The sequence below is a fragment of the Ceratosolen solmsi genome, unplaced genomic scaffold, assembly GCF_000503995.2.
Source record: "Ceratosolen solmsi marchali unplaced genomic scaffold, CerSol_1.0 scaffold10, whole genome shotgun sequence".
In the NCBI taxonomy this organism is placed as follows: Eukaryota; Metazoa; Arthropoda; class Insecta; order Hymenoptera; family Agaonidae; genus Ceratosolen; species Ceratosolen solmsi.
The window spans coordinates 20,821,787-20,838,004 of record NW_011948412.1 but is presented as its reverse complement, the minus strand read 5'-3'; the positions used below and the strand labels follow the sequence as shown (position 1 = coordinate 20,838,004).

General features: G+C 25.4%; 1 protein-coding gene across 1 annotated transcript; it reads left to right on the top strand.

Annotated features, from left to right (window-relative positions):
- Nucleotides 1–2,796: 2,796 nt before the first annotated feature.
- Nucleotides 2,797–10,275, top strand: LOC105361898 (neprilysin-like). Its single transcript, XM_011499199.1, has 17 exons — nt 2,797–2,919; nt 3,895–4,032; nt 4,132–4,212; nt 4,731–4,933; nt 5,424–5,609; nt 6,372–6,470; nt 6,545–6,686; nt 6,811–6,928; nt 7,022–7,112; nt 7,717–7,893; nt 7,981–8,081; nt 8,165–8,241; nt 8,660–8,711; nt 8,780–8,847; nt 8,917–9,059; nt 9,260–9,403; nt 10,011–10,275. The coding sequence occupies exons 1-17, from the start codon at nt 2,853–2,855 to the stop codon at nt 10,188–10,190; spliced, it is 2,067 nt and encodes a 688-aa protein (XP_011497501.1). The 5' UTR covers nt 2,797–2,852; the 3' UTR covers nt 10,191–10,275.
- Nucleotides 10,276–16,218: the final 5,943 nt, after the last annotated feature.

Below are 16,218 nucleotides of genomic sequence, written 5' to 3'. Positions count from 1 at the left end.
CATTCCTGTTTAACTTTTAATTTCTGAACTTTTAAAAAATTGTATAAAATTATAAGGTTGTAATAATTTCAATTAATTGTACTAATTTTAATTTAAACATATTTTATTTGTTATTGATGATGGTATGAGTAATATTAGCTATAACATTACAATCCAATTCAAGATGGAAGAATGAGATTTTGAATATTCTTATTTATGTGCAGTGCTTAAAATGAAGTTTTATTCTGATTTAAATATTTTTTAATAAAATAAACAATGTTGAGTAATGAATTGTTTCTATAAAATTATGTAAATAAAAATAAAATAATGCAAATAGTAATTTAAGTTTTACTATTGCATATTATATAATAATTATTTTCTTTCTCTGAAGTATAACAATGATAAAGACGTCCTTTCGATTGGTCAAAGATTAATAATATTTCAATAAAAGAATTTATTTTAGGTTTGGTTATTAACATACAATTGCTTTACAAGTATTAAGTATGATAGAGATTTATCATGTGAAGTTAATCTGTTGTATTTATTTTATTTTATAATTTTTTAAGACAATTTTAATTACTGATTAAGTATTTTTTTGATTATATTTATTTGAATGTTGATAATGCTTTTATCGTATTTATGATTTATAAAAATTTTTATGTTACAACATCCAAATGAGAAGCTTCGTGCATTGTAAAGTATCTATAAATAAATACCATTTTTTACAAATTCATTAAGTACTGTATAAATTAAAAATCATAGATTTTATCGACATTGCTAATGATCTTAAAAGTAAAAATTGTTATATTAATGAGTTACAAAATCTTAATAGTAATAAGATATTAATAGACAAGAATCTAAGTTCATAATTGGAAAGTTATTTTATTTGAAATTTATTTTAAATTCTTAAATTTCATTTAACCTATTAATCATTTTGATAATAATGATAAATAAAATGTAAAATTTCAAAAGTATTTCATATTATAAATTAAAAAATATAAAAATATATTTATAAGATATCATTGCACATGAATTTAACTGAAAATCAGAAATTATTTTTTTTATGTTATAATTTAGGCGTTGAATTTATCAGATATTGTGAATTTATAGATATTATGAATTTATCCACATAATTTACATAAAAATAAAATAAAATTCCAAAACTTATAAAAAATATGAAGTATATATTATATCATTATAATAAAAGATTTTTATGCTTTTTTGGAACATCTTAGATAGTGTATTAATTAACGAAATTATACATTTTTCTCATAAAATATAAATTATAAATAATAATAATAATAAATAAATAATAAATTAATTATAAATAATTATAATTAATTTTTAAATAAAATGCTGAAATATATTTTTTTCTTTATTTAAATATAAGTTTATGATATTTTTTCGTCATATAGAAATTCTTATAGATATAGAAAAAATATGAATATAAATTGAAATCGTGAATTTTTGTTCAAACAATTACATATTGCATTGTCAATAACTTTATTTTATGCATATACTATCATCGTATATAATTCATACTTAAATTCAATGCTAATTTATTATTGCAAGATTATTTCTTTGTTTTTTTTTATATTTATATCATTGATTTTTACATATTTTTAATAAATCCACTTATATTAATATGTGGGATAACGATATAATCACATGTATTTTTAATAGAATGAAATATATAATTTGAAAAACTATATTTACGTTGCTAACATTTTTCTTGATAATTACATTATTTTTAGTCGAATACTTTATAAAATATGTAAAGTTTATAAATAATGTAATAGAGTGAATCCGAGAAAAATTTGATTTCTAGTATATATATAGATATTTGAAACATAAATTTTAATTTTGTAGTAGTGATATAGTATCAAATTTTTTTTTCTAAGAGACAGTATAAGAATTACGTGAATTTGAATACGTCAGAGTACTGCCTATCTATCTAACAGATATGTATTTTGTACGAAATTGTTAAATAGTTATTTACGTGGTTTTTAATAAATCTTAAAGATTATTTCAAATATTTACCGAATAATTATACGTAATTACTTTTATATATATATTGAAAGAGAATTACAATATTTAGCAAATTAATTAACAATAATTACACGCATGAATACACACGCGTTATATATATATATGCTGTTTTATATCCAGAAAACAACTCATTTGTATTTAAAAAAATTAATTAAATACGAAAATTAACAATGTCGCATAATGGATAGATTGATTAAACAGATTATTTTCGATAAGTTTTTTATGTGACATAAAATCTCCAAGACAGAACATTTTTTTTCTATGTAAAAAATATTTAACTTTTAATAATCATAAAGGCTGAATAAAGCATTTTGTAAACTTCGAGTATGTAAATAAAAAAATACATTACGTTAGAATATAAAATCGACAATTGCGTTCTAACGAGACAAATATAGTTGAACTTTGAGAATTTTCATCGAAGTGGCTTATACAAGGACAAATAATGCATATGAATAATTGTCTTAAATGCTTTGAGCGATACATATACCCACAAGCCACCATATGTTGGAACTTTAACGGCCTTAAATCAATTTGCTATACGAATGACAATTAAATATGGAAAATTTTCGTTATCGCCCCGAAATGAAGCGGTGAAAAGTCCGGCTAAGGCATCCAACGTCTTTCACTCGTAATGGCAAAGCAAACGCGCGCGCAAGTGACCCTCGCAATTTTCTTGGCTCGACTTTAGGATGCAAAACGACGACCGTTTCAAGAGCTACGAGAAATACGGCGATTATTAATAGCAGAGCCGCGGTGATCGAAGAGACCGAGAGCCGATCAAATCCGTTCAGACAGTGCTGCAGCGTCGCGGCGCCGATCTCTCGATGCCCTGCACCCGCTTCGGCCTCCTCGTCCTTGTCCTCGGCGCCGCCGTCGCCACTTTTCCCGAGAGTAAGTCGCCCGAAGGTTGAAACTTTTGCATTAGGGACGTTTGTCATGCGATGCTTGTTGTGGCTGATTAATTGTAACGGGAGAGGCTCATGCGGGAGTTTTCTTTTGCTTATGTAATACGCGTGGTGTTGTTTGCCTAGGAAATATGAAGTAAAATGATCGGTTATCGCCGAGTTTCCAATTTGCTTTTGCGCTGCTTTTCGCGAGATAATTTGGAGGCGTGACTTTATATATATCAACTTTATTCGTGACTTTGATTTTTAATAAACCTTCAAAGCATTGATATAATTAGAGGTCGTTGTTTTATAAGCTACATAAGTTTACTAATACTTTCATAAATGTTAATTTTACTTAATTTAATAATGATGTCTGAGTCATTATGACAAATTTCAAATTTTTTATCGACATTTTTTGAAAAATTTTCATTATCTAAATTAATATAATGAAATACAATCGTAGGGCAATCGTATTGACACAAAATTATTATTAATAAAATAGCATCTTAATTTGTTATTGTATATTAATTGTTATTTATTTTTTGTTATTGTTACTTCTAATTGTTTGTTCTTCGTTTTATATATAAATAAATGAGTAAATCGTTATATTTACGTATACTATCATATTAAATTAAGTAACTATGAAGTATTTGACCATTATTATTTGGTTTTTAATATACGTTCTCATACGTTGATTTATGAAAAATTAAATATAATTATTTTATTTAATTTAGACAATATTTATATACGATGATTGTATTATTAGTTGTCGTAATTATTATACATTTAATAAAGGCCTATATATATATATATATATATAACTTTATTTATATATATAAATAAAGTTTTATTTTAGGATATTCAATCTTTTCTAAGAGGATCAATTTTAAATTTAAATAAAAGTTTGTTTAGAATATTTAGAACATGCATTGACAAATCATTGTCTTACCTTAATAAATAGAAAATATCGTTTTTTTAGATATAATAATCAATCCATGTGAAAACTTTCATACGGTCGTATGTAAAAATCAGCTATATAAGGACTTAAAACATTCAAGATCCAATATCAAATCGCTTGTAGCAAAAGCCCAAGACAATATAATTACAAAATTAAAAGGCAATTAAAAAATTTATCAATATCAACTTATCAATAATATATTTTTCGCTCAACATGTAATAATATGATGAAATAATATAATGTATATATTCATTATAGGAATATTAGAAGAGGAGGATGAGAAAAATATTTTTTCCCCAAAAATTTTAAGAACATTTTATAAATCATGTATGGATACAGGTAATTGAAGTAAAAAGTATTACAAAGCGCAATGAAGCAATTTAATAGCTTATAATAATTACTCTTAATTATTAATGATAAAAAAATCTATTCATTAGTTATAAGGCTTACTACATAAATTATAAATCATTAAAGTTTGAATAAAATCTTATTCAAGTATTTACTAAGGCAAGTTTAATATAAACTTTTAGTAAAATAGAAAATTTAGTTTTACTCTTATTACCTTGTTCTATTCAACTCTTAATACCAATAATTAATATATAATAATTTTATAAAAAGTATTTTTCAAGATATTTAAATAAGATATTTATTACATCATTTTATCAGAAAGAATTTCGTTCGATTTATTCATTTAAATTGTATTTGTAATACGAGAAAAAGAAATTATGAAAAAAAAGAAAAAACACGTGTTTTTTAATTACGATTTCACACATATTATTTTTAATGAATGGACATTAATTAATATATATTATTAATGTTCAATACTTAAAAAATATTATATTAATTACAATTCATAGAAACAATTGATGCGCAAGGTGTCAAGCCAATTCAATCGATCTTAAAACAACTTAGTGGATGGCCTATTATAAAAAATAAATTGAAAAATGAAAATGTTAGAAATTGGCAAGATCTTCATACATTTTACAATAAAATTAATGTATTTCCTTTGTTTGAGATTTCTGTTAATAACGATGCCCTCAAACGATCTCACAAGATTTTGGTAAGATATATATATATATATATATATATATATATATTTAAAATTAGAATTTAAAATTAGAAATTGTGTATTAAGAAAAATAATCATTTAAAGTATTATGTATTTAAAATATTGTATTAGACTCAAATGAATCGTAATTATTTATTGAATTAAAAAAATTGGTTTAAATGAAAATATATGGGATTCTATATATTATACACGTCACTTATATACAACATTATATTTGTAAACATATAAATAGTTTGCATATAAATTAAACATATTCATACAAATACGAATATGGATAAATACTATTTATTTTATTAGGACATATAGCGAAAATATTAATTAGTAATGCCAAAATTGTCTTATGCAATAGAAAAAAATCATTGCTATAAATAAAGATTTACAAATAATTTTATGTTAAATTATATTTAAAATAATATATATTTATTTTAAATGATTTTTTTCATCATAATTTATATAAAAAATAAACATCATTGTATTTCAGCTTCGGCAGCCAAAACCAATCATTCGAGAGCCATTATTATATAAAACAAAAACATTTCATAAATATGTCGAATATATTAAGACAGTGGCTTCCATTATTGCAAATTTAAACGAATCTAGTGTCATGGATCAAAAAATTAATATAGAAGCCAAACAAATAGCGTCGTTCGAAGCAGAAATTTCGAAAGTATGTTGGAATAATTGCATATGCTTATAGATATTTAAAATAACTTGTGTTTGAAAAGATATCTCTATTTATAATTAGAGGTATATTAATTTACATTTGGTTATACATTCTTGCAATAATACCCGAAGCTTAAAAAGATTTTTTTTATTTATTTTTTTATTTGTATTAGGGTCTGCATAAAGTGTATAATTATGCAAATAAAAATCATTTTAAAAATTTTTTGTAACTAGTATCATATGCTTGTATATGATATATATATATATATATCTTCAGTGTAATTCTACTAACACGTTATAACTGATTTTTGTCAATTTTATTTTAGTATTTTTATTTGTTTTATATTATTCTATATAAGTTCATATAAGTTTAATCATTTATTTTAATTTAATTTAGATATTCAACAACTAAAAGTTTAGAAAATAATTTTCTGCATTGTAAAATCAAGCAGATTTGGACGTAATTTTTTTCAAAACAAAACTACTATAATCAATATTAATAAGAAATAAATAAAAATTGATCTTATATAAATCATTATCAATTAATATTAGTATTATTATTATAAAAAGCATAATTAATTTTCTTTATTAGATAAGTGTGTATATTTAAATTTCATATTTAAATCTTTCTTTTAGTTTATGAAGTAGAAAATGTTCGATAAAATAATACTATAAAATTTTCAAACTTTAATAAAATATTTAAGTTATAAAAAGAGATATTTAAGTAATGTATTCAACTATACTAGTAACAAGTTTTTGTTCATAGATATTGGAAATAAGTGAGAGGCCAGATTTTTATCGCCCAGTGACTTTGAAAAAATTTCAATATATAACTAATCAATTAGAGAACAATAGAAATTATACGGTAATAAATATATAAAATTAAATAAGTTTTAGTCTACTTTATCGACTATTTTATTTTGTTCTGAATAAATTTAGTGGGATTGGGTGAAAATTATAAATAAAATGTACTACACATCTTCACATTTAGTTACTATTGAGGATATAATTGACATTTCTTCCCTAACTTACTTTCCAAAACTAATGCAATTAATGGATAGAACTCCGATGAGAATTATTGGTAAGATTTATGTAATCCATTTTTATATAATTCTTTATAAATATAAAATATTCTAAAAAAATATTAATCCACTATCGTATACAAATGATTAATTGTTTTCATATATTTATGTTTTATAATGTAGTAAACTATATACATTGGAGATTCATACATCAATTTCTTTTATATACAAATAATAAAATGAGAAATTTATATTTTGAAATGAAATATTTAATGCAAGAGCCTCCAAAAAATGTATCAAGGTATATCATTACGCAAACCAGTTTTTACATTTTGAAATATTAATTTTTAAGCAAATATAATGATTTTTTGAAAAAGAATGATTATCGTTTCAGATGGAAATTTTGTGGATTTGAACCTTCATTTGATCATGCAATTTCTTATACTTTTGCAAAGAAATATATATCACCAAGATCTGAAAAATACGTAAGCCATATATATATTATATATTACGTAATATACAGATAAAAGCATATAAAAAATCATTACGTAATTTTATTTGCATGATAAGTTCAATTTTTAAATAATTTATTAAAATTATTACTTACTTTTTTATAAGTCTATTTTACTGAATTGAATTATTGAAATATAATGTGAATTCACTTATATAATTTATAATATAAGAAGTTTGTAAGAGTTAATTTTCTATGAAAATAATATGAACTCAAATTGTGAAATTTAAAAACTTTATATTTTATTTAATCGTATTACTTTTATTTACATTTTTAATCTTATATATTCACGTAATTTCCATGTATTACTTATAATTATATAAATATTTCTAATTATATGTATCAATAAAAAGAAAAATTACTTTTGATTTGATGTTTAATAATTTTAGCTCACATTTTGTAAATTGGTATACGAATGTAACATCAATGCCAATGTACAAAATAGATTGGCATACATTATATATATAAATATTTAATGTATTATATTCTTACACCATGTTGTCTAATTTTGTTACAATATTTTATATATGGAAAAAATTTTATAGTATAAGAAATTAATTGATTCATTAATTTTAAAGGTACAACGTATTTTAAGTGATATCAAACGCGAAACGATAAAAACTATAAAACATTCGCGTTTATTAAATGAAGATGAAAAAAGAATGGCTGAACGTAAAATTCTGAATATTAATGTTATCTTAGGTATTCCAGAGTCATTGAAAAATATTTCAATAATTGACAATTATTATAAAAAGGTAGGCTATTAATTAATTAATTATTTTATTATATAAATATTTTATATTATAATATTACTAAATGTCGACATTTGATATATATTATAGTTAAAAATATCTCAAAATTACTTTAGTAATATATTAAATTTACGAAAGTTTTATAAACTTAAGGAATTTGAGACCATGAAAAAAAATAAGTACAAGTTATCGTAAGTTTTCATCATGAATATGACATTTATAATTTAACATAATTTTTATACGCATTAATTTAATATTGTTATACTTATTTCAGTGAAAACAATAATTTTATGAAAATTACTACCATTAGTAGTATTGGGTCTGCTTATGAATTCTTCGATAATCGCGTTTGTAAGGAACTAATTACTAAAACTAGCATACATTTAAAAATTTGCATATAGTTTTCAGTTGTTTGAATTTTAGTGTAATATAAGTTTATTGTACATAAGTTCTTATATCTTACGAGCTGCCTACTTTCAATATATTTTCTTTTATTGATTAATATGATTATGAAAGCTTGTAGTTTATTATTTTTGTTATTTAACAAGATATTATTGATGGTGATAAAAATAACATTAGGAACACTAACATATAATATTAAACTATTTAATTTCTTAAAATAGCTAATTATTTTAAAGAATAGAGATTTAATTATATTAATTAAAGCGATAAAATAAAATTTTTTTTTAAAAACTGTAGATTATAAAATGCTTATATTATTTTATTTTATTTCACAAAATAATTATTTAATTTCTTTTGTTTGTTTTAGTAATTAAAGTAGAAAATTTTGTAGAACCATTATTTCATCCTGACTATCCAGAGTAAGTAATATATTTTATTTAACATATACCTTTTTAAATGTAATGTAAACTATATTATTACATTATAGATTCAAGAAATATGGAATTTTGGGTTTTATTATGGCTTATGAAATTATGCATGCCTTTAATGATGCAGGTATTTTATGTCCTTGAATTAAGTATAAAACTATAAATTTTGTTTTAAAATTATAAATAATTTATTTAGATTCTATTGAAAATACTAACCCCCGGCGTCGCATGTTTTCCGAAGAAACCAAACTAAAGTTTTGGGACAAAATGGATTGCTTTATAAATCAATTCGATAACTATTACATTGCTGATCCATTCGATTCAGGAAGACGAGTTTATGTAATAATTTTATAAAGATAAAAATTTTCTAAGTGCGGTACACGAACACACACATACACACACACGCATGTATAATTTTATATAATCGAGTTTATATATTAATTATGATTTTATATTTATTATACTAATAATATTCATTCAATATTTTTGATATTTTTAATCATCGAACGCCAAACTTGTATTATTACGTTTTGTTAAAGGTCGATGGTGAAAGGTCGGCGATGGAAAATATTGCAGATTCTGCAGCAATCAAAATAGCTTTCCAAGCATATTATGAAAGATCTAGAAAACAAGACATTTCATCTATCCAAGACGATGAAAATTTTTTTACTTCATTTGCTAGTGTAAGTAATTGTAAGCTTCTATTATTTTACATTACTGCGTGATTGCGATATAATACCAATTTAATTGTATTTTAATACATTGAAGACAAAGTTTTCTGATATTACAGGGATAGTTTTTTCATTCAAGCTATTAAATCGAGTTTGAATACAAGTCTTGAATAATAATTTTGAAGTATATCCAGATGTACGATATGTATACTTTTTTCTTTTGAAAAACTTCCGTTAATAAAAAATCTTTCATTTTTAAATATATGTATATTTCACATGTCACATAAGATATTTTGCTTAAAAATGATTATCATTTAATAATATTTGAACTTACTTTGATTATATTAGCTTTTATTTACACATCTAATGCTTAATAATAAATTCTTCTAGTTTATCCAAGTATTATCTTCTCTGTTTTAAAATATGTATGACTTATATATCTAATATTTGCTTTATCTATGGTATTATCATTGAGAAGCATACGAACATTTTTATAGTATGTTTATTTAATGATTAAAAAGTTTCCTTTTGCAATATTTAAAAGTATTGAGTAACTTTTTAAGATTTATGCTAAATGAAGTTATGAATACTTCTCTATCGTTATGTCCTTTTATTTCAGCTACTTTGCAGGCCGGAATTGGAAGAGTTTTATTTGAGTCGATTCAACTTAGCTCTTAGAACTTTGCCTCAATTCCGTATCATTGGATCTCTATCGAATACTAATGAATTTGCTAAAACGTTTTCTTGCTTGAGCGGAGACCGAATGAATCCTAAAAGGAAGTGTAACTTTTGGAATTAAATGTTCACGAGCTAAATCTATCCTATTATATTGCTTCGTTCATTTATTTTGGTTTCTGAAGGAAAAAATTAGGCATATTTTAACAGTGGAGTTAAGAAATTTATTATTATTTTTGAATTATTACATTAACGGTTAAACAGAAAAACTAGAATATTTTGAAGCTGATTAGATATTAAGTTAGGAATAATTATGTTTTTATGTTTAAATTAATAGGATAAAAAATATAGAATTCTGAATAATTTATAAGCTTAGAAACTAACTTAAATCAAGATAATGTTCAAAATTCATTATAATAATTAAATTATCATTATTTAAATAAATGTATACTTATTAATATATACTATTATTATGTAAACATCGATATATGTTTAAAGACATCTAATACGAATATGCTTATATAAGGAAATTACTTTATATAATAATTATTATATTATTATTATTATTTTTGTGGATAATTGATAATGAAATTCTGGTGAGCAATTTCGTTATAATTTGTAATATGTTCAAGGTGTGATTCGACCAGCGACATAAATTAAAATTGCATATTACATAAATTTAAAAATTGATTATTTTTATCCTTAAAGTTTAAATATTTATTAGTTATTTATAATTTAAAGAATCAAGGCTATTTTATCAAATCTTACACAACTGTTAGGTTGATGCTGAAAAGAAATGGAAATAAATGATGAGAATTGCAGCCTATAATAAATTAAATTTTCTAATAAATGAATGAGCATAAAGAAGATATGGAGGTATAAAGAGCGAAGAAGGTATACAGTGAGAATATATGAAAAATATATTGAAAGTATGAAGAATATAAAGTAATTTATATTCTCATGTATTATAAATAATATTCATTGTTTTTTATTACTCACTGATATTTATTATTATTACATTATTTATTGTTAATAATTAAGAATATTTGTTCAATACATTGAATAAATTTAATTAAATAACAGTCCCTTAATAATTTTTATTTTCAAATGTAAATTAAATGGTATCCGAAGAATCTTTAATAATAATATCCAATAAAATTTATTGTGTATGATTTTGGAAAGTACATTTTGAGGTATTGAATGGGTTGGTATAATTAAGGGGGAATAATTAAGGTAAATTCATCAGTTCGGAATAATTAAGGTAAATTCATCAGTTCGAAATAATTAAGGTAAATTCATCAATAAGGTTATTTGGCAATTGAACTTTTTTCAACTGTGAAACTTATTTACAAATCTATCACATGATTATCGAAAAAATTAGGTAATGTATCCGTTAGATATCACGGAAGTTTCGAATAATCAGTATTACCACGCAAAGGCAATGCGAGATATGATATGACGAGTTTTTCAATTACGAATTATGATTGTAAACTAGGATAAGTAATCATTATGCGTTGTGTTTAATGTGATGATAAGTATTCATTATGCGCTGTATCAATTATGATATCACGTATGATGACAACAGTAACAATTTAATCGCAAAAGTTTAATTTCTTTAGCTCATACTAATAAACAGAATTTTTAAATACTTTGGATATGCTAAACACAAACTTGGAGGTGTTGCTTATACCTGAGCCGGCACGTTGAAAGGCTGAATTGGCAGAAAGTCATGGTGCTTTCGAGGTTTAAAGATCCAGCATTGTAATTAAAAGCTCTAGGTGTTACAAGGCTATTGTCCTTGATAAATGCAGGATTACCTGTATAAAGCATAATACAAATTGAATTATAGTATATATTTAGTTATTACGGTAAATTATATTTTATTGTCTTCGATGGTCCTTAAATACGTGACAATTTGTTATTGAGTTAATAAACATTTTCGAGAGCGAGGGTGTCTTATATTAATATTAAAAGATTTTATGATAAATACAATCTTGTTTTTATGCTGGTATTTTATTAAACATTTACAATTACAAGTTAACAAACATTAATAATATTAACAAATTCATGCCTTGAAATTTTCTCGGTAATAATTTTGCACTGTTTTTTTTTAAATTATATTTCAGTGTTGAGTAACAATGTGGCACTAAATAATATAAATGATTATGTAGAGGTCAAAAATAATTTTCGGAAACGACCATTTTTAATTCATGTATTTATATTGATGATCGTAATAAATTAGATGTAAAATTTTTTAATATATCTCCATGCTTTCGTTTAATCAAAAAATTAATCAATTTTTTATGATGTTTTATAAACGATCTATTATCATGCAAACCAATGAAGTGTACATTCCATCATTATTTCCGCATTTACCAAATAATAGTTAAATTATTAGTTGATTTTATTACATGTAGGCATAAATTTATAATGAAATATTGAAATTTTAAATTTAAACTGATCGAGAGTTTTCATTATTCTAGCAATATTTATTACGAATATATGCATAAATATAAAGATTTTTGAGTCATATTATTATGATTCGAAGTCAGCGATTATATAAAAAAGTACGATTTCGAAATGCCTTTCGAACTATTTCGAAATGACCAACCAATACAACTCTACTTTTAGTTGAAATACACGGTGAATGATGAAAATTAAAAAGAGCTTATATATTATAAAAATTCATGAAGATTATGGACTTTTATATAATTCGTATAATAAGAGTCAGCACTGTCTCCGGTTCGAGTATACACCGGAGTCTATAAAAATGGATAACAACAGGGGTTTAAAAAAATACTTAGAGGCCAATTGATTGGCACTCTGCCCTAAGAATATTTTCCTTTATTTTTACGATTTATATAACTGCTGACCAAAAGTGTACATACGAAGTCGCTTGCAAAATACTCTTTGGCTTTTTACACATTCGCGCACATACACGCCGGTATGTGACACAGTGACAGAGAGGAAGGGGAATTGATAAGGTGAAGCGGATAATTCAGCGATATACGCACGTACTCCCTTACGTATTCCTGTGGTCGTGGGTTGCCGCTGGAAATAAAGTTTAATTGTGCATAAGCGCCTTTGGATCGCGTTCAATTCACTCTCAGTTCGATTCATATTATTCAGAATTGCTCACGGATATATTATTTTGTGTGCTTTCAATTATTTTGGTTTTTAAGGAAATATATCACATTTGCTCCGGATGTGTTTGCAATATTCATGAATTTTCATATTCAACTATTGTTAGTTGAAATATTTTTAAGCTATTCTAATCGAGTAGTTGTTATCAGAAGAATATTATATAATACTATATCAATATATTAGCAGGTATTTTGTCAGGTATGTAAGGAAAAATAATTTTCATCCTTTCATCGTTAATGTGACTGTAACTTGCACTTTGTTATGGATTATGTTAGATATTATTGAAAAATGGTGTGCATGCAGATTTGTATTATCGATTAATGTCTTAATATTATTACAACGTTGTGTAGTATTACCTGTATCGTATTATTATAGTTTTATTATTTAATGCTTAATTCTACGCCAGTATTTAATATATCTGCTGACATTATCTGAAACTGAAACGATCGAATTAACAATTGTACATATTATCATTTTTATTCATGAACTCACTATTTCTCAATTCAAGCTTCTTATTCTATACTTATTCAATTTTATGTTGTTCTTGTTGTTGTTAATAAGTAAAAAAAAACATTGATCATCTGAATTTCATTGAGGTATGGTGTCCATTGCAAGCCATTATTATTACTTATAAATTGAAAAAATTAAATGCTTTCCAATACTTGATATGGAATAAAATAAGCGTATAAATCCTTTGTGGAAACAAGTTTTTCCGCCGTAGCTCGTTTTTCATTAATGCCATCGGCATTTTTCGCCCGGCTACTTACGTATTTATCCCTACATATAAGAATGATGGGGAATGGGTGAAAAAGCGCGATCGCTGCCAGAAAAGTAGTCGGGGCGATTGTACGTAAAAAACTTATGGCTTCCGCACGTAAGCGATGCTCGCCCGGGCGCGTCTATTTATTGGCATTTGATTTACGCGTGATGGGAGTCTCAGCGCTTATAACTCGATTTCCCGTGCCAACTTTCTTGTTTACCCTGGACGGACGACCCTCGGCGTTTCCTGGGTTCCGGCGGCTGCGCACACCGGAGAGTGTCAGGGATGCTTGATCGGCTGCACGCAACAAACGGAGCGCGACTATGCGATCGCGACAACAAAACAAATGAAAGCTCCGAGTACCAGAATGCTTGGTAATCGTAGGCTGGAGTACCTTTCAAAGAAGCTGATTCGTCGATGTATAAATCAACTGAGGGCTCGATATTTATGTGCTTTGCATTGAAATTTAGATTTTCATTCCTCTTACTTACGGATTCCGAACTTCTATTAGGAATATTGTTGTTTCAACTTATGATAAATAGTTTTTGTAACATTTTTTTATTCCACTCATATCTTCATGTAAATATGAGCATGTGTAGGTTGTTATGACTCATAATTACGTTGATATATTATTATATATGTTTTAATGTGAGAGGGCATTTTTAATTGGCCGTTATTTTAATACTTCAGCTTATTTATCCTTCGAACGTGGAAAAGTTTATAGTTTTAATCAATGTATCAAGCCAGCGATTTGTTTAGCTACGAATTTATCATAGGATTAAAAGAAAAAAGCTTTGTATGTAAGATCTAACTATTTATACGAAACAACTATCATATCATCATAAAAAGTATGAAACTTTTTCCTATTTAATATCAATGCATCAATGTGATTTAAATAAACAATTTATGGAGTTAGGCAATTACAATATTGATATTGATAAAATTAAATACCATGCACGTATAATAATTTCAAATAAAATAACATTCTAATTCACATAATTACTTGCAAAGCACATTTTCTCGACATGTATGACACTATTAAAGATGCACGTACTCACGCGTACATTCATAACTGGAATGAAAGAACTATAATAAAAAAGTGTGGGGGTAAGTGAATACGACGCTCGATAGGATGTAAAGCAAGATTTTAAAATAATCTATTAATTATAAAGTAGTGTTGAGTATCACACGCGAAATCGAAATTGACGCGCCACGAGTCTAATTATTTCCTGCAACCTACTAACGACCAATTTCCTCGTGACGCCTTTGTGTTGATGAAATTGTTCCGATAAGATTGTTAAGAGGCTTGGGTCGTAACAGACATACCGAGTTTGTAGATGTGGCAGCCTTAATTAGCACACTCGCGAAGAGCAAATAATATTTAGGCAAAATTTTTCGGCTTTGGCGGGCTTGGTTATCGTGACAAGCGACTATATGTTGTGTGCGATTTTTTATGTAAGGAAACGTTCTTGTATTGTTCAATGAAGTGTCTACAAGAAAACTTTTGTGAAACTGCTGATTTAACATTCTCCCTCAAGCTGGATAAATTTTTAATTTTTCAACTCTCTCGCGAAATCGAGGAATTAAAGCTACTTTACAGTAGTGGTAAATAAATAAAATAATATAGTGTAAATATTGATATTACATTGCACCATTGAATTTTCAACTTAAAGCATAATCTTGTATAAAAAATGCAGGAGTCAAATTTATAAAATTCAACGATGCACTTGACTAATTTGAATTAAATTGACACAATTAGTTTATTTGAGAATTGAAATGACCCTAGGTGAATGGAAGAATATTTGCCTATTTAAATTCATACCCGTGCACGTACTCGGAAGATGTAGAATGCTAGGAATAATTATTTTTTAAAATTTATAACTCGTTCATATTTAGTAGAGCATGCGTTTGAGCGTATTTATTGCAAATTCAATGCATCTAATGTAACATTAGGCGCACACAACAGGTGTTGCACACACCTCACGAAATACTGTCTGTTGACTTTTTCGTGCAATAACACTCGCGCGAAATCGGATTTGGCTCCGTAAATCCATTAATAAGCTGGTCCCATATAAATCAGCCCATTTACTTTTTGGTCAGCGATGACCGCCGCCACGTAAATTCATCCCCGGGGTAAGAACCGGATGCGCGAACTGTCTGGGAGCATTCATTAGGGTGGGAGCGGCTTTTTCAGTCCAGGTTGCATATAACGCCTCTTAGGAATTGGAATGGGTTGTACAGGGTTTTG

Excerpts from the sequence above, each read along its gene's own strand:
- LOC105361898 (XM_011499199.1), top strand. The coding sequence starts at position 2,853 with ATGCCCTGCACCCGCTTCGGCCTCCTCGTCCTTGTCCTCGGCGCCGCC. Across the intron at positions 2,920-3,894 it reads CGTCGCCACTTTTCCCGAGA|ATATAATAATCAATCCATGT; the intron begins GTAAGTCGCCCG and ends TCGTTTTTTTAG. Across the intron at positions 9,404-10,010 it reads TTTTTACTTCATTTGCTAGT|CTACTTTGCAGGCCGGAATT; the intron begins GTAAGTAATTGT and ends CTTTTATTTCAG.